The sequence below is a fragment of the Heteronotia binoei genome, chromosome 4, assembly GCF_032191835.1.
Source record: "Heteronotia binoei isolate CCM8104 ecotype False Entrance Well chromosome 4, APGP_CSIRO_Hbin_v1, whole genome shotgun sequence".
Taxonomy (NCBI): Eukaryota; Metazoa; Chordata; class Lepidosauria; order Squamata; family Gekkonidae; genus Heteronotia; species Heteronotia binoei.
In genome coordinates this window covers 167079832-167104964 of record NC_083226.1, presented here as the reverse complement: position 1 = coordinate 167104964, position 25133 = coordinate 167079832, and the positions used below count along the sequence as shown (strand labels likewise).

The following is a 25133-nucleotide window of genomic DNA, read 5'->3' as shown; positions in this document are numbered from 1 at the left end:
GGACTGGAGGAGCCATTGGCCTGATCCAACATGGCTTCTCTTATGTTCTTATGTGACACAGAGTGTTAGACTGGATGGGCCATTGGCATGATCCAACATGGCTTCTCTTGTGTTCTTATGTGACACAGAGTGTTGGACTGGATGGGCCACTGGCTTGATCCAACATGGCTTCTCTTATGTGACACAGAGTGTTGGACTGGATGGGCCACTGGCCTGATCCAACATGGCTTCTCTTGTGTTCTTATGTGACACAGAGTGTTGGACTGGATGGGCCACTGGCCTGATCCAACATGGCTTCTCTTGTGTTCTTATGTGACACAGAGTGTTGGACTGGATGGGCCATTGGCCTGATCCAACAGGGCTTCTCTTATGTTCTTATGTGACACAGAGTGTTGGACTGGATGGGCCATTGGCCTGATCCAAACAGGGCTTCTCTTATGTTCTTATTGTCCATAATACAAAAGCTTCGGTACAGTTTCTAGGGACTGACATATGGAGTTCATTTGCTGTCGCCTGCTGGAACCCGCCTCTTCTTTAACGCAGAATGATTTACAGATATTTTACATTTGGATCCAAACTGCTACCAGAGGCAAACAAAAGCTTGAGCCAGGACTGTGAGCATCAGGATAGCAACATCATGAGAATCCCTGCACGTACCCGGAGGGCTTCAAGCAATGAATTCCCCTTGCTATATAGAACTAGGGTTGCCAGGTCCAATTCAAGAAATATCTGGGGACTTTGGGGGTGGAGCCAGGAGCAAGGTTGTGACAAGCATAACTGAACTCCAAAGGAAATTCTGGCCATCACATTTAAAAGGGACCGCACACCTTTCAAATGCCTTCCTTCCATTGGAAATAAATACCTTCTTTGGGGCTCACAGAATTGGACCCCCTGGTCCAATCCTTTTGAAACTTGGAGGGTATTTTGAGGAGAGGGACCTGAGGCTGTGCTGAAGATTTGGTGCATCTTCCTCAAAAAAACAGCCCCCCTCTGAGCCCCAGATACCTGTGGATCAATACTCCATTATAACCTATGGGAATCAGTCTCCATAGGGAATACTGGAGTGCCCAGCAGACATTTCCCTCCCCCTCCCCCCGCTTTCTGATGACCCTGAAGTGGGGAGAGGGCCTCCAAACCAGGGGATCCCCTGCCCCCACCTAGGGATTGGCAACCCTATACAGAACCGGCTGGTCAAAGCATCCTTGAATCAAATGCAGCATACCCTAGCTCCGGGTTGGCCAAACTGCGGCTCAGGAGCCACATGTGGCTCTTTCACCCATATTGTGTGGCTCTCGAAGCCCCCATCGGCTGTCTTGGAAAAGGCATTTCTCTCTTTAAATCTTTCCGCCAAGTCAAGCAGACTTTTTACGGGGTGGTTTGCCACTGCCTTCCCCAGTCATCTACGCTTCCCCCCCAGCAAGCTGAGCACTCCTTTTACCGACCCCGGAAGGATGGAAGGCTGAGTCAACCTCGAGTTGGATACCTGAACCCAGATCGAACTCAGATCGTGAGCAGAGAATTTGGACTGCAGTACTGCAGCTTTACTGCTCTGCGCCGCGGGGTTCTTATTAATGGCAACCTTTAATCATTTGTCTTGAAAACCCTATGAGATTGCCCTATAGGGTTGCCAGGTCTGTGCTGGAAAATACCAGGAGACTGGGGGTGGATTCAGGAGACAGCGGGGTTTGGGGAAGAGAGGGGCCCCGGAATGGTACAATGCCCTACAGTCTACCCCACAAAGAGCCATTTTCTCCAGGAGAGCTGATCGCTGCCAGCTGGAGATCAGCTGTAAAAGTGGGAGATCTCCAGGCCCCACCTGGAGGCTGGCAAGCCTATGTAACACCCTAAGTCAGCTGCCACTCGACAGCGCTTTCCACTACCACCATGTTCAGTTTTTACTCTTCTTTTCAGGCCTCAGATTCAGCAGGAGTTCACAGGAGTGCAGCTTCTGAACCTTTCAGAGGGTTCCCCCTCTTCCTCCCCACCTACCTTGTCCATAGAATAGTAGGTGCAGCTGCATAACAATCCCTGGATTAGGAGAGCGGGCAGCCAGCCAGCCACCAGGGGCTTTGTCACACCCCCAGCAGCCCTCGTTAACCCCTGGAGAAGCCCGCACCACCCTTTCTCCATTTCTTGTGTGGTTTTGGGTGGCGGGTGGCTTGCTGGCCTTTTGGCTTGGGGGGATGGGGTGGCCAAGGAGAGTCCCATGTGAGCGAGGGATCTCTAGCCAGCCCAAGAAGGTCTCGCTCGCTTGGGGCTCTCCTTTCTTGCATCGGGTTGCTTTTGGCTGTGTGCGGGGGGGGGGGGGGGGAGGCAGCATATGCTAATGAGCTATGCTAATGAGCTCCACCACCTATTTTTCTACAAAACGACCCCTGCAAGTTCTTTTTTTTTTCTTAGCCACACGCAGCGTGTTATTAGGAAGGGAGAAGGTGAGATAAAGGGGTGGTGGTGAAGTAAGTTAAAATCAACAAATAAATCCGCAGCACCTCTCTAGGCCTTTTGCAGCCCAGCTATCCCCAAAGTTTTAAGCCGATGATGATAATTTCAAAAGAAAAGCTGGGCCTGTCTGCTGCGACACAATAAAACAGAAATGAAGCAGCACCTGAAAGTCCAGCCACATTTATTCCAGCATAAGCTTTCATGAATCAGAGCTTGCTTCGGAGAGCTTGCTCCTTACAAATGCAAAGCATGTGTTCCACATCTGAGCTGTGAGCTCTGCCAAATTAAGAAAATGAAGAAGAAGATATTGGATTTATATCCCGCCCTCCACTCTGAAGAGTCTCAGAGTGGCTCACAATCTCCTTTCCCTTCCTCCCCCACAACAGACACCCTGTGAGGTAGATGAAGATATTGGATTTATATCCCGCCCTCCACTCTGAAGAGTCTCAGAGTGGCTCACAATCTCCTTTCCCTTCCTCCCCCACAACAGACACCCTGTGAGGTAGATGAAGATATTGGATTTATATCCCGCCCTCCACTCCGAAGAGTCTCAGAGCGGCTCACAATCTCCTTTACCTTCCTCCCCCACAACAGACACCCTGTGAGGTGGGTGGGGCTGAAAGGGCTCTCACAGCAGCTGCCCTTTGAAGGACAACTCCTGCAAGAGCTATGGCTGACCCAAGGCCATGCTAGCAGGTGCAAGTGGAGGAGTGCGGAATCGAACTTGGTTCTCCCAGATAAGAGTCCACACACTTAACCACTACACCAAACTGGCTCTACACGAAATTAAGCTTCATTAAAGAGGACCAGGGGTCGTTTTGTAGAAAAATAGGTGGTGGAGCTCATCCACAGTGCTGAATTAAACCCTGTGGAGGCCCCTAGGCAGTCAAAATCTCAGGGGCCCCCTTGCAAATTATCCCAGAGTGCCCACCCCACCGCCCATGGCCCCCAACTGCAGCCTGCAGGCCCCTTATCAAAAGCCCCTTTGACAAAGCAGCAGGGAATAGGCAGAGAGAAGCAAACTTGCCGATGATGCCAGCAACAGCTGCACAAGTAGGGCTGCCAAGCTGGTGGAGGGAACCTCCCTTACGTTGCTGGTGCAATGACATCATCCAGAAGTGACGTCATCACGTGGCGGCCTCTCTAGGCATTTCCTGGAAAACTCTATGGTTTTCCCAGATGCTCTAGACATGTTGGAGGGGAAACTCTATGGTACAATAGGTTCCCCCAGTGGAGAAAGTTCTCCGCTGGAGAACGCAGGGGACTTGGCAACCCTACGCATTAGGCAAGTCGGGCAAAGAGCAGCTCAGCTGCTGGCTATGCGTGCAGGCTGGGAGGAATGCAAGCAGGGGGGGGAGACTAGGGATGAGCCAGCCGGGGCCCCCTAAAGGTATGGGGGCCCATAGGCCAGTGCCTACTTGGCCTAAATGTTAATCCGGCCCTGCTCATCCAGGGATTGTTATGCGGCTGCACCAACTATTCAGTGGACAAGGAGGTGGAACTCTCAGAAGGAGGAGGTGGAACTCTCAGAAGGAGGAGGAGGAACTCTCAGAAAGGTGAACTCTCCTGTGAGCTCCCACTGAATCCGAAGCTTGAAGAGGACCATTGATGTGACAGAGAAAAGGACCCAGGGTCACCGTTTCCAGCATTTAACACTTGGGAGACCTGTAATCCCACAAACAATTTCTGAGCAGGACCGGATACAGGAGAACGACAGAAGAAATACAGCTCCTGGCGGCATTCGGAACGTTATAAGATTCATCAAAGCTGTCGGAGGCCTGGAGCGAGTGATCCATTATGCTATCATGAAGTTAAACGCATGAAAGTCAACATTTAGCATATTTTCCCCAGGTAGGAGCAAACAGCTGTGCGTGTGTGTATGAGTGAGACCGAGTATGTGCGCATTGCCATTTTGAGTAATAATAAATAATAAGCAGCAATTTTACTTTGACATCAGACCTTTCATCATGGAAATCCCTAAAGCAATTATTTATGTTGGTTATTGGGGGGGAAAAGGCTCTCTGAAATGCTGGTGGTGCTATCAAGCCATGCGTGCTTTGGGGGCAGAACCCAGCGAGTCCTTAACCAACAGATTTCAAGCAGCAAGACGGGTAGCCATGTTAGGAAGGAGGGGAAGGAGAGGTGGAAAGAAAGCAACTTTAACTTTAAATGCATTCTTCAAGCTGCCAGCTGGCTTGAAGTGATTTAAGAAGAAGACGACTGCAGATTTATACCCCGCCCTTTTCCCTGAATCAGAGTCTCAGAGCGGCTTACAATCGCCTTTATCTTTCCCCCCCACAACAGGCACCCTGTGAGGTGGGTGGGGCTTAGAGGACTCTCACAGCAGCTGCCCTTTCAAGGACAACTCCTATGAAAGCAATGGCTGGCCCAAGACCATTCCAGAAACTGCAAGTGGAGGAGTGGGAAATCAAACCCGGTTCTCCCAGATAAAAGTCCGTGCACTTAACCAACTACACCAAACTGGCTCAAACTGGGAAGAGATAAATGCCTTCTTCAATCCGGCCAACGGGGCAGTGGGAGCTTCAAGAGCCACACAATATGTGTGAAAGAAGAAGAAGAACTGCAGATTTATACCCCACCCTTCTCTCTGAATCAGAGACTCAGAGCGGCTTACAGTCTCCTATATCTTCTCCTCCTACAACAGACACCCTGTGAGGTGGGTGGGGCTGAGAAGGCTCTCACAGCAGCTGCCCTTTCAAGGACAACTCCTGTGATAGCGATGGCTAACCCAAGGCCATTCCAGCAGGTGCAAGTGAAGGAGTGGGGAATCAAACCCGGTTTTCCCAGATAAGAGTCCGCGCACTTAACCACTACACCAAACTGGCTCTCAAGCTGCAGTTTGGTCTTCCCTGCACTAAGAGATCAAGGGTGCCTAAGTTTGTAGAGGCTTCATTTCTCTGAGATGGCTCAGGGTTGTTGTTTGTTTGATTGCTTTTCCTTGGTTAGGAGGCAATCTGGAGTCAGTGCCCACAAGGACTCAAATCAGGAGCTTGGAGGGGGAAGGGGGGCATACCGGGATTAACTGACATAGGACAAACAGCAGAGATGCCAGTTCAAGCCCTGGGACAATTCAGTGCAGGCTGGGAGGGCTGCAAGCAGGGGGGTGGGAAACGAGGGGTGAGCCAGCATAAAGGAAAGGCAGAACGTCTTCCTCTGAAGTAGCAGAGACTTGTCCACTGACTGCAATGATATTGAAGAATTAGTTCCAAAGATCCACCAGTGTGAGGGGCATGTTCCCTCCAAGCTGTGGAGTCTTGTGAGCAAAAATTCTACTTTGAGAGCTACTGGCATTAAGGTTGTGAGCTACAGCATAAATTGGTTTGTTCTAGGGCCATTTTTCCCGAGTGGAGTCAAGAATCATAGAGTTGGAACGGACCTCCAGGGTCATCTAGTCCAACCCCCTGCACAATGCAGGATACTCACAAACACTTCCCCCCAAATTCACAGGATCCGCATTGCTGTCAGATGGCCATCTAGCCTCTGTTTAAAAAAACCTCCAAGGAAGGAGAACCAGAGAGGATTGTGAGGAACTCCAAAGGGATCTGTTGAGGCTGGGTGAGTGGGCGTCAACGTGGCAGATGCGGTTCAATGTGGCCAAGTGCAAAGTAATGCACATTGGGGCCAAGAATCCCAGCTACGAATACAAGTTGATGGGGTGTGAACTGGCAGAGACTGACCAAGAGAGAGATCTTGGGGTCGTGGTAGATAACTCACTGAAAATGTCAAGACAGTGTGTGTTTGCAATAAAAAAGGCCAACGCCATGCTGGGAATTACTAGGAAGGGAACTGAAAAAAAATCAGCCAGTATCATAATGCCCCTGTATAAATCAATGGTGCTGTCTCAGTTGGAGTACTGTGTGCAGTTCTGGTCGCCACATCTCAAAAAGGATATTATAGCATTGCAGAAAGTCCAGAGAAGGGCAACTAGAATGATTAAAGGGCTGGAGCACTTTCCCTATGAAGAAAGGTTGAAACGCTTAGGGCTCTTTAGCTTGGAGAAGCGTCGCCTGCAGGGTGACATGATAGAGGTTTACAAGATAATGCATGGGATGGAGAAAGTAGAGAAAGAAGTACTTTCCCCCACTACTTTAACATTCCACTGAATGCCTTCTCGTAACACACACGTAACAGCCCTGCTTATTGTTCATAGTCTTACAAAAAAATCGCTGACTGTTTTATTCGCTTCTGCACAGGATCGGGGTGTTTGCTCCCATAATCCATCGCTGAAACGATAAGATACATGCAACCTCCTCGATACGCATGCTTTTCGCCCTATGCTCTCTATGGCATGGTGATTATATGGCGTGAGACTATATTGTATTGTTATGGGAGCGGCGGAGCTGGCAGAAGAACACCAGCCCCCTGTGGGAAACGTTCTTATTCTCATATTCTTGATGACTAAAAGGAGATACAAACCTCTGGTGCCTGCTGCAGTGAATGAATAACACAGATTATGTTGTAATGAAGAAGAAAAATTGCAGATTTATACCCCGCCCTTCTCTCTGAATCAGTAGACTCGGAGCGGCTCACAATCTCCTTTATCTTCTCCCCCCACAACAGACACCCTGTGAGGCAGGTGGGGCTGAGGGGGCTCTCACGGCAGCTGCCCTTTCAAGGACAACCTCTGCCAGAGCTATGGCTGGCCCAAGGCCATTCCAACCGGTGCAAGTGGAGGAGTGGGGAATCAAACCCGGTTCTCCCGGATAAGAGTCTATGCACTTACCCACTACACCAATGGGAACTATATCGAATTGCAGGTTCTTGATAGCCTTGCTAAGGGTCAGGGGCTATTTTGTAGGAAAAAAGGTGGTGGAGCTCATCCAGGGATTGTTATGCAGCTGGACCTACTATTCAATGGACATGGTGGAAAGGAGGAGGTGGAACTCAGAAAGGTTCAGGAGCTGTGCTCCTGTGAGCTCCCACTGAATCCAAGGCCTGCAAAAGGCAGATGTTCTCCTTTGAGTTTGGGGTTTTTACCTCCTGGTTATAGGGCTGAATATCCCACCTGCCTAATGGCCCCTTGGCAACACAGAGCCTATTCCCAAGCTAGGTTCATGTGCTACCATCTGCAACACTTCTTAGAAGATTCCATAAAACTCCCTATGCTAACAGACTGTGCACTTGCGCAGGTCCTGAGATAGAAACTTTAGAACATGTGTTCCTAAACTCTGACCTGCACTCCATACTCATGAACATATGAAGCTGCCTTATACTGAATCAGACCCACGGTCCATCAAAGTCAGTCTCGTCTACTCAGACTGGCAGCGGCTCTCCAGGGTCTCAAGCTGAGGTTTTTCACGCCTATTTGCCTGGACCCTTTTTTAGTTGGAGATGCTGGGGATTGAACCTGGGACCTTCTGCTTACCAGGCAGGTGCTCTACCACTGAGCCACCGTCCCTCCCCTTGAACAGCTGAGGTTTTTCATGCCTATTTGCCTGGACCCTTTTTTAGTTGGAGATGCTGGGGATTGAACCCGGGACCTTCTGCTTCCCAAGCAGATGCTCTACCACTGAGCCACCGTCCCTCCCCTTGAACAGCTGAGATTTTTCACGCCTATTTGCCTGGACCCTTTTTTAGTTGGAGATGCTGGGGATTGAACCTGGGACCTTCTGCTTACCAAGCAGATGCTCTGCCACTGAGCCACCGTCCCTCCAATTGACTCCTATCTGAGTGAGCAAACAGCGAAGCCCGACAAATATAAAATTGTCTTCCTATTGTCAACTCGGAACCAACTGGTAATTGAAACCATTGCAAAATTTTTATATTCAGCATCTAGGAGGCGCTTAATGTATTTGCAAATTGCCATTTGATGGATGGATGGGTTCCTTGTTATGTTCAATATCATGCCAATAAAGGTTATTGTATCGTAATGGGAACTCACTGGAATGACCAGAAGGGGTACACAGAAAGATGCAGAATCAGTTGGGAGGGGTCCTCAGGAGGCCATCTAGTCCAGCCTCCTGCTCAATGCAAGAAATCCAGACCGAGGGCTTCCCAACAGATGGCTGTCTAGCCCTTGAAGAACTTTAGCAAAGGACTGTCTGTGCCCCCGCCTCTGGGCCACTGTTAAAGTCATACCTGCTGTTAGGAAATATCTCCTAACATTCAACTTAAAATCTCCCATCCTGCATAGAAGCCCACTAGTATTGTCCTCTGGGACAGAGGAGAACAGGTCTTTTTTCACTTTTGTGCAACACCCTGAAGGTACTTGAAGAGTGATACCATGTTCCTCTTCCATCTCCTCTCTTCCAAGCTCAGTTGTACCCAAGTTTTTTGATGTTTCCTTACAGGACTTCTCTTCCTAGACCTCTCTGACCCAGCTTCGTTGCCATGGCTTTTCTTATATTCTTATGTTCTCTTGAACAAAAGACCAACTTCCCCCAGTGGAGAAAAGGACCCCTGACCCCAGCTTGCTGTCTGAATATCAGCAGGGTTGTGTCTTCTTCAGGAGCTCTGTCCTGGTGAAGCATTTGGCGAAGCATTGTAGAACAAGTCTAAAATTATTGGTGAAGCATTTGCTCTTTGTCACTTGCTGGAGGCCCTGTGGTTCCACTAGAACAAGAGTGTCAAACATGCAGTCTGGGGGCTGAATCAGGCCCCTGGAGGGCTCCTATCAGGCCTCCGAGCAAACGGCTGTCATCTGCTTCCTTCTCCCTTTCTCTTGCTTTCTTCTGCATCACAGCTTGCTTCGCAAGGTTTGCTCAATCACACAGGAGCTACAAAGCAAAACCTCTGTTTTCTCCTTTGGCTGAGGCTCCTCCCTTGGGGTGGAAGGGAAGGATGGAGAGCTTGCTTTGCCAGGCTTTCTCAATTACACAGCAAAGCTACTGAGCCAAGCCTCTCTTTCCTTCTATTGGCTGAGGCTCCTCCCCCTCCTGGTCCCCTGGGTAAAGAAGGAAAGAGCCAGAGCTTCCTTTGCCCAGTTCCCTGGATCCCATGGGAGAAATACAAAGAAAGCACCTTTAAGACCAACAAGTGCTAATGTTTGAAGCATGTTTAAGTTTTATATATATTTAATTGTATTTGTGTGCTTTATAAAGTTTATATCTCTGCTACCTAACCTTAAATAAGTACACACATGGCCCAGCCTGACATGGCTCGGCATAACCCAACATGATCTGGCCCTCATAACAAATGAGTTTGACACCCCAGCACTTGAAGTTGTCTGAGACCCTAAGAGACCGACAGAGCTCTTGTAGAAGACATGAAACTGCTGATATTCTAACAGCAAGTTGGGCTCAGAGATCCTTGTCTCCACTGTGGAAGCTGGTCTCTCTTTTTGTTCAAGAGAAGTTGTATTTCTTCATTTATGGGCTGTGATTGTATTGTGGTACAATCTTACAATTGTTATAATACACCTACATGTTATTTTTACTCAGGGGTGGAATTCTATCAGGAGCTCCTTTGCATATTAGGCCGCACCCCTCTGATGTAGCCAATCCTCCAAAAGCTTACAAGGTTCTTTTTTGTAAGTTCTTGGAGGATTGGTTACATCAAGGGGTGTGGCCTAATATGCAAAGGAGCTCCTGATAGAATCCCACCCCTGTTTATACTTGAGTGGGACTTGCACAATCTCTGTTTTCTTGTTTTGTATCACATCAAATTGGAACAGGACTCGATTTAGTCTCGTTCAGTCTGTTCTGATCAGCACCACCTTTTCAGTGTTCTCACCGACTCGAGTTCCTGTTTCATAAACAGGCACGGCGAATTTCAGCAAAGGCATCGGATAAGGATTTTTAAAAAAACCACAAAGGGACATCCAAACTGCAAATATTTCACAGCGCATAGGAGGGATTCGAGGGTTTGTTTTTTTAAAAAAAAAGACCCCAACACCACTACAGATGTTTCAATAGACTGTCAACGCCTCACCCAAAAGCAATGCTTACCTGAAGGGAAGTTTCTCATCATTGGGCTTGATGCACCGTACGTAATGTGGAGTAGTGGCATTCAGGGTCTCCATGAGCAGATGCAAGGAGTTACGGAACTGGAAGAGAAAATCGTATTAAAACCCCACACTTTTAAATAGTTTTAAAACCCCAAACTGGCTATTCGCCTGTTTCCAGGCTCACAATCTCCTTTATCTCCTTCCCCCACAACAGACACTCTTTCTTTCTTTCTTTCTTTCTTTCTTTCTTTCTTTCTTTCTTTCTTTCTTTCTTTCTTTCTTTCTTTCTTTCTTTCTTTCTTTCTTTCTTTCTTTCTTTCTTTCTTTCTTCCTTCCTTCCTTCCTTCCTTCCTTCCTTCCGTGGGCTTCTATTCCGCCTTCTCCCATAACCGGGGTCAAGGCGGATCACAACATATAATAATAATACAAAGCTATAAAACAGAGTTAAAATACCACATTAAATTTAAATGGTAAAAACAATAACCAATAAATAAAATGCACCGTCAGCGAAAAAGGCACAGAATGTCAAGTAGCCAGTTATAAGCCCACATTTAAGTGATGGTGATAGCCCTGCGATAAGGTACAATGTCACCACAAGGGCACAATGTACCCACAAGGGAGGCAAAATGATGGAACAATAGGAAGCCAGCTGCCTCAACTATAAGCCGGGTGGAACAGCTTCATCTTGCAGGCCTTACGAAATGGAGGTAGGTGGGGCTGAGAGAGCTCTCACAGCAGCTGCCCTTTCAAGAACAACTCCTAGGAGTGCTATGGCTGACCCAAGGCCGTTCCAGCAGCTGTAAGTGGAGGAGTGGGGAATCAAACCCGGTTCTCCCAGATAAGAGTCCACACAATTAACCACCACACCAAACTGGCTCTCTATTAGAGCTATGGCTGACCCAAGGCCGTTCCAGCAGCTGCCAAATGGAGGAGTGGGGAATCAAACCTGGTTCTCCCAGATAAGAGTCCGCGCACTTAACCACTACACCAAACTGACTCTCAGACTCTGGAATTTCTGACCTGAACACCCTCGTTGATAAACTGGTGGGGGGAAGGAGGAGATATATATAACTGGCCATGAACTGTCACACCACAACACACTGTTCACGAATGGGATCTGAAAACCGGTCCAATTGCAATGTCTTACCTGGTGCCCCACCGTCTTCTTATGCTCCTTGTTGGCAGCTTTCACAGTCGGGCGGGCGGAGCGAATGTTGACCTTCGAGGAAGGTGCCTTCCCGCCTGGGGCCCCTGCCTTTGCATCCTTCCCGTCGTGGAACAAGTCGGCCACCATCGGGTACTGGAAGGAAAAGAGAAAGGCTGTGTGGGCATTTAAAAGCTCTTGTCAGGGCAGGCAAGGTAGGGATCTCCATCACAGAGCAAAAAGCCACTCTGTAAAAGAGGATTAAAACAAAGGGCTTCGTTTGGGGCAGGCGCACACAGGAGCGGAGCTCCGGAACCTCTAAATGTATTGTGCTCTATTTCTATTTCTCTCCCCCCCTCCCAAGTACTTGCTTCTGAGCTCCATTGTTCACCCCCCCCCCCCCGGTGAGAATTTTGCTGAACTCTAAGATTTGACAAGCAGAGAGCCCCGTGGCACAGAGGGGTAAAGCTGCAGTACTGCAGTCTGAACTCTCTGCTCATGACCCGAGTTCGATCCCAGCGGAAACTGGGTTCAGGTAGCCGGCTGAAGGTTGACTCAGCCTTCCATCCTTCCGGGGTCGGTAATATGAGTACTCAGCTTGCTAGGAGGAAAGTGTAGATGACTGGGGAAGGCAGTGGCAAACCACCCCGTAAAAAGTCTGCCGTGAAAACGTTGTGAAAGCAACGTCACCCCAAAGTTGGAAATGACTGGTGCTTGCACAGGGGATTACCTTTACCTTTTAAAAAAATATCTGACAACTTTTCTAATACTTTCCCCCAACAAAGAACGAGGAAATAACCAAAACATATAAAGCAGACAGATGAAAATCTTCCTCATGCCACTGTGATCACATAGGAGAAAGTCATTTTTTAAAGTATGATGGGAGTAAGGTTTTATTATGACAATTATAAAGAAGCATTTCAAATAGATGCTGAGCTGATATAATTTAGTTCACCTTCTGGGGGTGTCTGACATATGCAAAGGAGTTATGCAAAGTAGTTGTGCTAATGAGCTCCAGCACCTCCTTTTCTATAAAATGATCCCTGAAAACAACATTTTGCTCCATGTAAAAAGTACTGCAGCAAATGAAATGAGGACATTAAATGCTATCTTTGCTGGGGGTCTTTCCTGATGAAGATCTGCTGCTGTCCAGGGACTCTTTTAACGTAGAAGAAGACTGCAGATTTATACCCCGCCCTTCTCTCTGAATCAGAGACTCAGAGCGGCTTACAATCTCCCATATCTTCTCCCCTCACAACGCACACCCTGTGAGGTGGGTGGGGCTGAAAGGGCTCTCACAGCAGCTGCCCTTTCAAGGACAACTCCTGCCAGAGCTATGGCTGACCCAAGGCCATTCCAGCAGGTGCAAGTGGAGGAGTGGAGAATCAAACCCGGTTCTCTCAGACAAGAGTCTGCATACTTAACCACTACACCAAACTGGCTCCAGACATAACCACTTTTTAGGAAGGTACAGCTATAGAAAACTTAATATAATGACGGATGGAAAAAAAAAAGAGGAATCATGGTGTGCTCTGAGTACTGGTACAATTCTGGTCACCACACCTCAAAAAAGATATTATAGCATTGGAAAAAGTGCAGAAAAGGGCAACTAGAATGCTTAAAGGGTTGGAACATGTTCCCTATGAAGAAAGGTTAAAGTGCTTGTGGCTCTTTAGCTTGGAGAAACATCAACTGAGGGGTGACATGATAGAGGTTTAAAAGATTATGCATGGGGTAGAGAAGGTAGAGAAAGAAGTACTTTTCTCCCTTTCTCACAGTACGAGAACTCGTGGGCATTCAATGAAATTGCTGAGCAGTCGGGTTAGAACTAAAAAAAGGAAGTACTTCTTCACCCAAAGGGTGATTAACATGTGGAATTCACTGCCACAGGAGGTGGTAGTGGCTACAAGCATAGCCAGCTTCAAGAGGGGAATGGATAAGGATATGGAGCAGAGGTCCGTCAGTGGCTATTAGCCACAGCTTCTTGTTGGAACTCTGTGTGTGGGGCAGTGATGCTCTTGGTGCTTGGAGGGGGGGGCAGAGTGGGAGGGCTTCTAGTCCCACTGGTGGACCTCTTGATGGCACTTGGGTTTTTTTGGCCACTGTGTGACACAAAGTGTTGGACTGGATGGGCCATTGGCCTGATCCAAGATGGCTTCTCTTATGTTCTTATGTGACACAGAGTGTTGGACTGGATGGGCCATTGGCCTGATCCAAGATGGCTTCTCTTATGTTCTTATGTGACACAGAGTGTTGGACTGGATGAGCCATTGGCCTGATCCAGCCTGGCTTCTCTTAGGTTCTTATGGTGGATCAAACCAATCTAAATCAGCATTCTGTATCACTCAATGGCCAAGCCGATTCCCTGGATGGCTGACAAGAAGGGCAAGTCACATACCCTGGGCAAACATCACTTGCAAGACTGAGGCAATGGCAATGACTTACACTACATGGCTGCCCCAAGGATTGTCCTCACTTGGCTAGCCTAGGCAAGTCCAATCTCATCAGTCCTTGGAAGCTAAGCAGGGTCAACTCTGGCAAGTCCTTGAATGGGAGACTTCCTCAGAATACCAGCAGTCAGGAGAACAAGGGCAGGCTTTAGTCAGCCACCTCTCTGAATATCCTCCAGGCCCCCTGTAGAGGTCAGTCACCAGAGAACATGCCTTCCAGATGCAGTCACACAAACAAACAAAATATACCCACACACCCCAAAACCGCCACCACCATTTTTTAAAAGGATGCGAAAGGGAAGACAGCTGTATGTCAAATCCTCATGTCAGTCAGTCAATCTGTATTACCTTCTACCTGGTCCCTTTAATTGGAGATGCCAGGGATTGAACCTGGGACTTTTTGCATGCCAAGCGGATGCTCTACCACTGAGCCCCGCCCCTTAAAAAAGTAAAATTCCAGCCCTCTTCCGGCTGGCTTATAACTAACTGGCATTGGAAACTGAGTGTAGTTTTAAATAGACCGCTGTTATATGTTTTATTTTACTGTTTTAACTGTGTAAGATGTTTTAAATTTAAAATTTTATGTTAGATTTTATGTGCTGTGAGCCGCCCTGAGCCACTTCGGTGGGAAGGGCGGGATATAAATCGAAATAAACTTGAAACTTGAAAATGCCTGTGTCCTCAGCCCACTGAATCCCCAATGTCACATCTAATTAAGCCTTCTATACAACGAAAGTGCTTTGGAAAACCACCATAATGAGATCTAACCCTTTTCTCTCTCGTGTATGCATTTTATGACAGGGCTTTGACGAGAAGCTACCACAGCAATTACGGCACTCTTGGAAATGCCTGAAAAACAATCAGGGGACAAACACGAGAAGGGAAACTTCAGAACGCAGGAACCACACAGCAGAACTTTCTAGAACTCTCACGGCAACTTCCTCACACGCTTTCTGCCTCACAGCATTTCTGTTTGCCCCAGTTTGAAACACTGGCCAAAGACGCACACTTAAAAACAACAGGCAATTAAAGGAAGCATTTCCCCTTCAAGGATTGCCTTTATTAAGACGGCGTTTGTGATGTCTCATCAGCGGTTCCTGGAGATTAATTGGCTTAACCTTGTTTGCATGTCTGTCAAAAGCCCACTGAGGAAAGAAACTGTTTGCATTTTATAATCATCTGGTTTGACACGAGACTGTGCATTAGTTTTATGCTCCCTGAGGTTTTATTTTAATCTCATTTGCCTACGAGATTCTTTTGCCTGGCTCCCTGCTTACGGCAAACCTCTCCGTTATAAGCCAGCACCTTTGGATCACTCTTCCCTGGTTCTACAGCAAGCTCAGTATGTCAGGAGAAACGAATAATGTGTCAACCAACTGCTGCCTTATTTCATATCTGTCAAGGCCTGCAATGATGGTTCAGATGTTGGGTTGTGGAGCTTCTATATAGTTCTTAGAAGCCAAAAACCCAGGACCAGGGGTGCCCAAACTTGCTTAATGTAAGAGCCACAGTACAAACTTCAGATGTTTGAGAGCCGCAACGCACGAATGTCAGATGCTTGAGAGCCATGGGGGAGGAAGGGAGGGAGGTAGATGAGGGGAGGAAGGGCAGAGGGGGAGGTAGAAAGGAAGCAACTTTAACTTTAAATGCCTTCTTCAAGCCACTGGTGAGCTCAGCTTGGAGAAGCGATTTAAAGAGACAAATGCCTTCTCCAAGCCAGCCAACAAGGCAGTGGGGGCTTTGAGAGACACACAATATGTTTGAAAGAGCCACATGTGGCTCCTGAGCCACATTTTGGCTACTCCTGTCCTGGATCCTAAAATCAGGGCCAGAGACACATAGCGGAGGTTCATTCACAGTGTGAATAAAGCCAAGAGCAGTGCAGCCAATGACCAGAGTCAGGAAGCTGAGGGAAAAAAACTGGGCGGAGGGCAGTGTATAGACCAATATGCCTTGGAACATGTTAGAAGAGAAGGCTTAGATCAGGGGTGTCGAACTCATTTGTTATGAGGGCCGGATCTGACATAAATGAGACTTTGTTGGGCCAGGCCATGTTGGGTTGGGCCAAGCCATGCCGGGCCAGGCCATGTGTATACCTATTTAAGATTAGCTAGCAGAGATATGACTACAAACACGACTACAGATTTTTTTTTTAAAAAATCTTAAAATAAAACATTCCTAAAACATTAACACTTCTTGGTCTTAAAGGTGCTTTCTTTGTATTTCTCCGATGGGACCCAGGGAACTGGGCAAAGGAAGCTCTGGCTCTTTCCCTCCCTCCCCAGGGAACAAGGAGGGAGAGGAGTCTCAGCCAATGGAGAAAACCGAGGTTTTGCTCTGTAGCTCCTGTGCAATTGAGCAAGCCTTGCAAAGCAAACTGTTATGAAGAAGGAGGCAATAGAGAGGGAGAAGGAAGCAGAGAAGAGCTAGTTGCTCAGGGGCCTGATAGAAGCCCTCCAGGGTCCTGATTCGGCCCCTGGGCTGCATGTTTGACACCCACAGCCTAGATGCTGTCTCACACCTGAGCCTCCAAGGGAGGACTGCAAACAAGTCAGTGAGATGGGCAGGGTTTTCTTCCTGTTTATTCTGCTGTCACTGTATCTTTTGATGCAGATGGATAGATTAGAGGAAAAGAAGAAGAAGAAGATGATGATGATATTGGATTTATATCCCTATACTCTGAATTGAAGAATATCAGAGCAGTCACAATCTCCTTTACCTCCCCCCTTCCCCCACAACAGACACCCTGTGAGGTAGATGGGGCTGAGAGAGCTCTTACAGCAGCTACCCTTTCAAGGACAACTCCTGTGAAAGCTATGGCTGACCCAAGGCCATTCCAGCAGCTGCAAGTGGAGGAGTGGGGAATCAAACCCGGTTCTCCCAGATAAGAGCCCACGCACTTAACCACTACAACTTAACCAAACAACTTCCTTCCATTCTGCCATCTCACACTCTCTTCTCTCACATGCAACAAAGAAGGAGCAGGCTGCACTCCTCTTACCACAATCTGCAACCATCCAAGATAGTTTAGATTAGTTCTGTCTAAATAAAAGTTCAAGAAGAGGAAGGAGGAGGAGGAGGAATTGGATTTATATCCTGCCTTTCACTATCCAAAGGAGTCTTGGAATGGCTTACAATTGCCTTCCCTTCCTCCCTCCACAACAGGCATCTCGTGAGGTAGGTGGGGCTGAGAATGTTCTGAAAAAACTGTCACCTAGCTGGCTGTATGTTAAAGTGAGCGTTGAGAAGATCAGGAATTCCTTGCTCCTGAGAAGGGAGGATATGTTTATTGCTCCTTTTCCTAATATCACTTAAGCAGATATGTCTGAAACCGCTGAAAAGGTACATACTTGCAAACCGGTTAATTGTAAATGCAAAGATCTTTGTGGCTAGCCCCGTTCCGCCATTTCTATATCCCCTTTTGAAAAAAAAAAAGACTCTAGCATACTGCCAAATAACCTGTTGTTATCAGGGCCGGCCCTAGAGCCAGTTTGGTGTAGTGGTTAAGTGTGCGGACTCTTATCTGGGAGAACCGGGTTCGATTCCCCACTCCTCCACTTGCACCTGCTGGAATGGCCTTGGGTCAGCCATAGCTCTGGCAGAGGTTGTCCTTGAAAGGGCAGCTGCTGTGAGAGCCCTCTCCAGCCCCACCCACCTCGCAGGGTGTCTGTTGTGGGGGAGGAAGGTAAAGGAGATTGTGAGCCGCTCTGAGACTCTTCTGAGTGGAGGGCGGGATATAAATCCAATATCTTCTAGACTGTCTGGCACCCTAGGCAAAGCTAACTTCTGGCACCCACCCCCGCACTGATAATGTCACTGAGTCACATGGGTGTGTGTGTCCAATTTGGCACCCCCAGAAGGCCAACACCCTAGGCAATCACCTAGTATGCCTAGCTGCAGGGCCGGCCCTGGTCGTTATCCCATAATACTAGAACTACTGGACACAAACGTGAGATGTCAAGTGCAAAGACTTTCCCCCAAAAGCTTTGCCAGATGCTTCTTGCATGTGCACAGCTGTTCTGAGATGCGGACAGCGCTGACCTTTGACCAACGTCAAGCGTCTACCTTATGCGTAATTTTCAAAGCAAGAACATGGCAAAAGGTTGGAAAGTGGCTCTCTGGGATTCATTTCCGTGCTGACACGGGATGGGGCGCTTGGCCCTGAAACTCCAGTTCCATCATGGCCTGCCTGACTATATCTGGGGGATGAATTTCAGAGGTGTGAGATTGCCACTGGCTTTGAGTATACTCAGGTGCAAAAGTCAGGAGTGGAGAGGGAGAGGTCAGGGATTCGGAAATGAAATACATTTGGAAGACTTAAAGGGAAAGAAAGATGGGCAGACAGCATGAATACACAGCAGAGATTGGCTTGTTCAGTAGGCTAAGGGATCATTTTTTTCCTCTCTGGTATGCTAGACAGGGCAGAAACATAATGATGAAAAAGCCCACACCATAGGCCAGGGGTATCAAACATGCGGCCCGGGAGCCGAATCAGGCCCCCGGAGGGCTCCTATCAGGCCCCCAAGCAACTGGTTCTTGTCTGCTTCCTTCTCCTTCTTTCTTGCATCCTTCTGCATCTCAGCTTGCTTTGCAAGGCTTGCTCAATTGCACAGGAGCTACAGAGCAAAACCTCAATTTTCTCCATTGGTTGAGACTCCTCCCTCTACTGGTCCCCTGGGGAAGGAGGGAAAGAGCCAGAGCTTCCTTTGCCCAGTTAGTTCCCTGGGTCCCATGGGAGAAATACAAAGAAAGCACCTTTAAGACCAACAACTGCTAATGTTTTAAGCATGTTTTATTTTAAGGTGTTTTTTTTTTTAGTCATGTTTGTCTGTGTCGTTTAAAAAGTTTGTACCTCTGCTACCTAATCTTAAATATGTACACACCTGGCCAAGCTCGACATGGCCCGGCCTGGCCCGACAAGGTCTCATTTAGGTCAGATCCGGCCCCCACAACAAATGAGTTCGACACCCCTGCCATAGGCACTGAAAAACTTTACTGTGTGGCGGTCATATAACTGCATGGCAGGATGATCACCGTTACTTGCAAATACCTCTGGTATTGGCAACGTCACCACATGTTTCAGGCTATCACCGTCCCCACACGTTCACAGCAGCTGCTCGCTGCACAATTATTAGATATTTTTGATTTAACAGCTCCCAGATTTAGAATTGATCCTATTGATTTATTTGAAAGTCTACTACAACAACCAAACGCAAAAAGGTTGCGGTTACAGGAGCAAAGAAGGCAACAGATCACTCGGTTCCTCTGCTGGCACGGTTGCTAGCCAATAGATCCCTACAACAGCACACACGTGACTTGCATTGGGCTCTCCGTGCGCTGCTGCATGTTTCCCTGTTGCCTGCCTTCACCTTCGTTCCCGAATTACTGAAATCTCATTTCTGAAAGAACTATTGAAGAACAAGAAGATGACGACGATGATATTGGATTTCTATCCTGCCCTGTACTCTGAATCTCAGAGTCTCAGAGCAGTCACAATCTTCTTTACCTCCCCCGCACCCCGCACCACCCGCCGCAGCAGACACCCTGTGAGGTAGGAGGGGCTGAGAGAGCTCTTATAGCAGCTGCCCTTTCAAGGACAACTCCCTCGAGAGCTATGGCTGACCCAAGGCCATTCCAGCTGGTGCAAGTGGAGGAGTGGGGAATCAAACCCAGTTCTCCCAGATAAGAGTCCACGCACTTAACCACTACACCAAACTGGCTCTCCAACTATCATGTGTATCTCTAGGAAACACCCCCTGGAAATCCTTTTTACCAGACGACCTTGCCACCCAGCTCTTTAAAATAGCATGAAAGAGCCGAATGTTTCATCGGCCCGTGTCAGGCGCCGAACAATTAATTGCCGTTTCTAATAAGCTTTACTTTCGCAGCTATTCAGGGTAAAACCGGGTGATCTTCCTGGTGGTATTAAGCCTTTTAATTCTCCCCCCCCCCCAGCAGCATTTAAGCCCATCTTGACTGTCATTGCAATCAGGCATTCCTGGGCACACACAAAGGGAAAGAAAAGTGCCCAGCTCAGCAGTTCAGAAGCAGTGCCGGCCCTGAATGCCCCGTGTGAGTTGCAGACAATACCTAGCTCCTTTCCTACTTCTGAACAGGCTGGGAGGGAAAGGACAAGCCGAGCGAGCATAAGCCGAGTGCCGATCCCTCCCCAGGGGTGCTCTTCACCTCTTTCCCTCCCGTTAGGGCCTTGTTTATCTCTCTCCCTTGTTTTTGCCAAGAGAAACACTCCAGGGTGAAAGTCCTCAGAGGGCTCCTACAGAATCATCCAGACGCAGAGCAGGCGGGAACACAGCAGAAAGAGAAGCGTCTCCAAAGAGACTGGGGCACGGAGCAGACTGCACAGGACAGATAACAGCCGTTTAAATGGCAGGTTAATTTCACTCCATTGTTAGGGGATTCAGATGGGGGAAGGAGGCGAAGAAGCAAAGAGAGTTTAAAAAAAAAAAAAGAGCCCGAAGCTGAACAAGGAACACAAACGTGCGTGTGTGCGGGCGAGTGATATTCTGAGCAAGATTCTATTTTGGTGACGACAAGCGAGTTCAACAAAAGAAGAAGGCTGCAGATTTATACCCTGCCCTTCCCTCTGAATCAGAGACTCAGAGCAGCTTACAATCTCCTATAGCTTCTCTCCCCACAACAGACACCCTGAGAGGTAGGTGGAGCTGAGAGGGCTCTCACAGCAGCTGCCCTTTCAAGGACAACTCCTGCGAGAGCTACGGCTGACCCAAGGCCATTCCAGCAGCTGCAAGTGGAAGAGTGGGGAATCAAACCCGGTCCTCCCGGATAAGAGTCCACACACTTTACCAGTACACTAAGCTGCCCTTTCAAGGACAACTCCTACGAGAGCCATGGCTGACCCAAGGCCATTCCAGCAGCTGCAAGTGGAGGAGTGGGGAATCAAACCCGGTTCTCCCAGATAAGAGTCCGCACACTTAACCACTACATCAAACTGGCTCTCAAGCCTTCTGCAATGTGTGTGTGTATGTGGGGGTCACTCTGAGGGATGACAGCACACAGCCTCTGGAGTGAGTGGCTCCAGGAGGATAGCAAAAATAAAGTTTAAAAAAAGTAAAAAAAACCCCACAGACTCCCTTTTGCTGCTCCAGTGAGTTGCGCTGGCCCAGATTACAAATCTGAAGCTACCGAAGCCTACAGCTGAAATGGAGAAGAAAAGCTTTAGCTGGGGCTGCTTAGTTCCCCCCCTCCGCTCCGGGAACAAAGACAGAAAAGATAATTCGGGCAAAGAAGCCAATGAAACAGGACAAAAGTTCTTGCTCTACTGCTGCAAAGAAGGCTGACCTTAGCTTTAAATCACTTTTTCCATGCTAAAGAAGAAAAACTGAATTCAAGGCAAGGGATGAGCAGAGGTGGTTTGCGGTTGCCTTCGTCTGCAGAGCAGCCCCTAGATTTCCTCGGGAGTCTCCCATCCAAGTTCTGACTGAGGTCAACCCTCAGCTTTCAAGCTTTGATGATATCAGGCTAGTTTGAGCTGTCAGGCCTGCTTCCTGAAAATCAAGGAAGAATTCAGAGTTCTAAGAACGATGGGAGGGTGTGCGTCACTCGGTCCTTACAGCGGCATGGGTGCTGGCTAACAGGCCCCCCACACAAAAAAAAATTCACATTTATATGTGGTTGGCCTTTGGAGCCTCCTTCAGAAAGGTGGAATGATTCTGCCAAAGTTCAGAGTGAATCATGATTAAAGAAGAAGAAGATGATATTGGATTTATATCCCGCCCTCCGAAGAGTCTCAGAGCGGCTCACAATCTCCTTTCCCTTCCTCCCCCACAACAGACACCCTGTGAGGTGGGTGGGGCTGGAGAGGGCTCTCACAGCAGCTGCCCTTTAAAACCTGCAGACCAGTTTGTGGAGGGTAAAGTAAGCAAGTGCACGGTAGTCAACGAGGGCAAACTTCACCACGGAATGCAAAGAAGGCACACGTCACTCATCTCCAAAGTTAGCCTCAGTTCTCTTATTGCATATTTCAAAAACAGAGGCCGTTTTCGCACTCACGTTTTACTGGCGCCACGACCCTCCTGACGCCGGCGAATCTGCATGGATTTCGCACCAGAAGCGCCGGCGCTCCCAGAAGCGCCGGCTACTTCCGTCGCTAAGCCAGCGCAAACGGAAATCGCAAAGATGCAGGAAAACGTTTGCGCTGGCTTAGCGACGGAAGTAGCCGGCGCTTCTGGGAGCGCCGGCGCTTCTGGTGCGAAATCCATGCAGATTCGCCGGCGTCAGGATGGTCGTGGCGCCAGTAAAACGTGAGTGCGAAAACACCCAGAGAGATGACAGCTAATCAGGTTTTGTCGCTGACTGTTCACAAGATACGCCCGGTGTGAAAAGGTAAGTACGATGTAGTGGAGTGTTGTATGTGGAGAAAAATGGCAGAAAGGACAGATACACCCCTCTTACTAGATTAAAAGCAACAGCCAGAAAATTAATTCCCTTTGGAACCCTCAAGGGGAGAAGTAACGATTACTTCCAGTAAGGCCCGATCCTTCTGACCTCTCCCAGACCTCACCGTTCCCCAACAGGGAGTCTTCTGACAAATTATATTGAAAGACTACAGTAGGCAAAAGGAAGTCAGTGCTGCTTTGAAGATACGAACAGTGGAAGCTTGTTCTCTGCAATTCAGCCTTAGCAAACAGTCGAGGGGGAGAAGTAATGATAATGCACAATGCACCAAACTTTAGTCTATCCCAGGGGTGTCAAACATGCAGCCCAGGCGCCAAATAACGCCCCTGAGCAACTGGTTGTCATCTGCTTCCTTCTCCCTCTCTTGTTTCCTTCAGCATCACAGCTTGCTTTCTTTGCCAGGCTCTCTCAATCGCACAGCTGAGCTACTGAGCCAAGCCTCTCTTCCTTCTATTGGCTGAGGCTCCTCCCCTTCCTGGTCCCCTGGGGAAGTAAGGAAAGAGCCAGAACTTCCTTTGCCTGGTTCCCTGGATCCCATGGGAGAAATACGAAGAAAGCACATTAAAGACCAATGAGTGCTAATGTTTTAAGTATGTTTTATCTTAAGTTTCTTTTAAGGAAACCTTTAATTTTGTTTGTCTGTGTCCTTTAGAAAGTTTATATATTTGCTACCTGCTCTTAAATAGGTACACACACGGCCCGGTCTGTCATGGGCCAGCCCAACAAGGTCTAATTTATGTCAGATCCGGCCCTCGTAACAAATGTGTTCAACACCCCTGGTCTATCCTTCAAAGCGTCTCGGGTTTTTTACCTTGCTGGCTTTCAGGATATTGATCTGTTCTTCATACACGGTGTCTCTGTTTTTCTCCAGAAATCCTTCGCACTGGTATTCCACCTACGGCACACAACAAGAGAGCAAAAGTGAAGATAAAACACAAACACGGGTTAAGGCCTGGAGCACAGATCGTCCTAACACAGGCTACAGCCAAAGGGGCAATCGGTTTAATTGCTTCTAAGAATTACCTTCCCATGCGTGCATAATTGCTTTTTTTCTAAGCAAGTTTCAAAAATATGGGTCTGGGGCAGGCCAAACACTGCACACTTGATTCATGATCAGAGAAGGGACGGTGGCTCAGTGGTAGAGCATCTGCTTGGTAAGCAGAAGGTCCCAGGTTCAATCCCTGGCATCTCCAACTAAAAAGGGTCCAGGCAAGTAGGTGTGAAAAACCTCAGCTGTTCAAGGGGAGGCATAGTGCCTCAGCGGTAGAGCATCTGCTTGGTAAGCAGAAGGTCCCAGGTTCAATCCCCGGCATCTCCAACTAAAAAGGTCTAGGCAAATAGGCATGAAAAACCTCAGCTGTTCAAGGGGAGGCATAGTGGCTCAGCGGTAGAGCATCTGCTTGGTAAGCAGAAGGTCCCAGGTTCAATCCTCGGCATCTCCAACTAAAAAGGTCCAGGCAAATAGGCGTGAAAAACCTCAGCTGTTCAAGGGGAGGCATAGTGGCTCAGTGGTAGAGCATCTGCTTGGTAAGCAGAAGGTCCCAGGTTCAATCCCCAGCATCTCCAACGAAAAAGGGTCCAGGCAAGTAGGTGTGGAAAAACCTCAGCTGGAGACCCTGGAGAGCCGCTGCCAGTCTGAGTAGACAAGACTGACTTTGATGGATCGAGGGTCTGATTCAGTATAAGGCAGCTTCATATATTCATATGTTTAAAGCAAGGGTGGACAAATTGCAGCGTGGGAGCCACATATGGCTCTCTCACACATATTGTGTGTATCTCAAAGCCCCTACTGCCAAGTTGCGAAAAAAACACCGGACGCAACAATACTATCAAATTGCAAGGGTGATAAAGCACCGGAATGCTACACGGAGAAACAGTTCTTTTTTCTACAACACAGATCAATGCATGCTCTCAACATCTGCTATTGGCTCAATATCAGCTATTGAGAGCAGGTGTTGATCAGGGTTGTAGAAAAAAGAACTGTGGCTCTGTTTAACGTCGGGAGAAAAGGCTGAAGAACTTGATAAGCGAAACCATGAGGATTCCTTTAATAAGCGGTTCCTTATTCTCTCCATCTAAATCACGAACGGAACACCAAAAGACTCCACCCATGTCTACAGTTTATTTTGAAGAGGCAATTGCCAGTGAGAGACTGATGCAGTAACTTTGTGGGGGTTTTCAAACAATACGTGTTCCTTTGTCTTATTTTATTTCTCACTGAACAAGAACGCATTTACACACTTATAGTGTGATAGTATTATTGCTTCCTGTGGTTTTTCGCAGCTCTTCCCACTGACAAGTTGGCTGGCTTGGAAAAGGCATTTAAATTTAAAGTTGCTTTCCTTTCACCTCTCGCTCTCCCTATATTTTCCTTCCTTCCTTCCCTTCCTTTCTGCCTTGCGGCTCTCAAACATCTGACGTTCATGTCTTGGGGCTCTCAAACATCTGATGTTCATATATTGCGGCTCTTGAACATCTGACATTTATTCTACGTGGCTCTTACATGAGCAAGTTTGGCCACCCTTGGTTTAAAGAAACAGATCTTCAGCCATCCTACACAGTGTTGAGCCTCATCCACGTAAGCCAAGGTTTTAAAAGCCACACAGGCTATTTGGCTAGCAGGGAAGGAAGTTTGTGAATTCATGGTTTGCCCAGGATATGCTAGGAATATTGTCCTGATCGTTCTCAATGCGGTTATTCTATATGTTCCTCTGAGTCCCCAGTGCAGAAGAAAAGCAAGGTGCAAAATTCTTCA

At 48.0% G+C, this 25133-nt stretch overlaps 1 protein-coding gene across 5 annotated transcripts in view; it reads right to left on the bottom strand.

Moving 5' to 3' along the window:
• Positions 1–25133, bottom strand: part of MYO5B (myosin VB) — a 520179-nt gene that overhangs the window by 179489 nt on the left and 315557 nt on the right. For all 5 annotated transcript variants that reach the window (XM_060236175.1, XM_060236177.1, XM_060236176.1 and 2 more), the window contains exons 14-16: positions 23190–23273; positions 11496–11648; positions 10350–10447 (exon numbers count right to left, since the gene is read on the bottom strand). In XM_060236175.1, coding sequence (XP_060092158.1) covers positions 10350–10447; positions 11496–11648; positions 23190–23273 — 335 coding nt within the window. The remainder of the gene's footprint in view (positions 1–10349; positions 10448–11495; positions 11649–23189; positions 23274–25133) is intronic.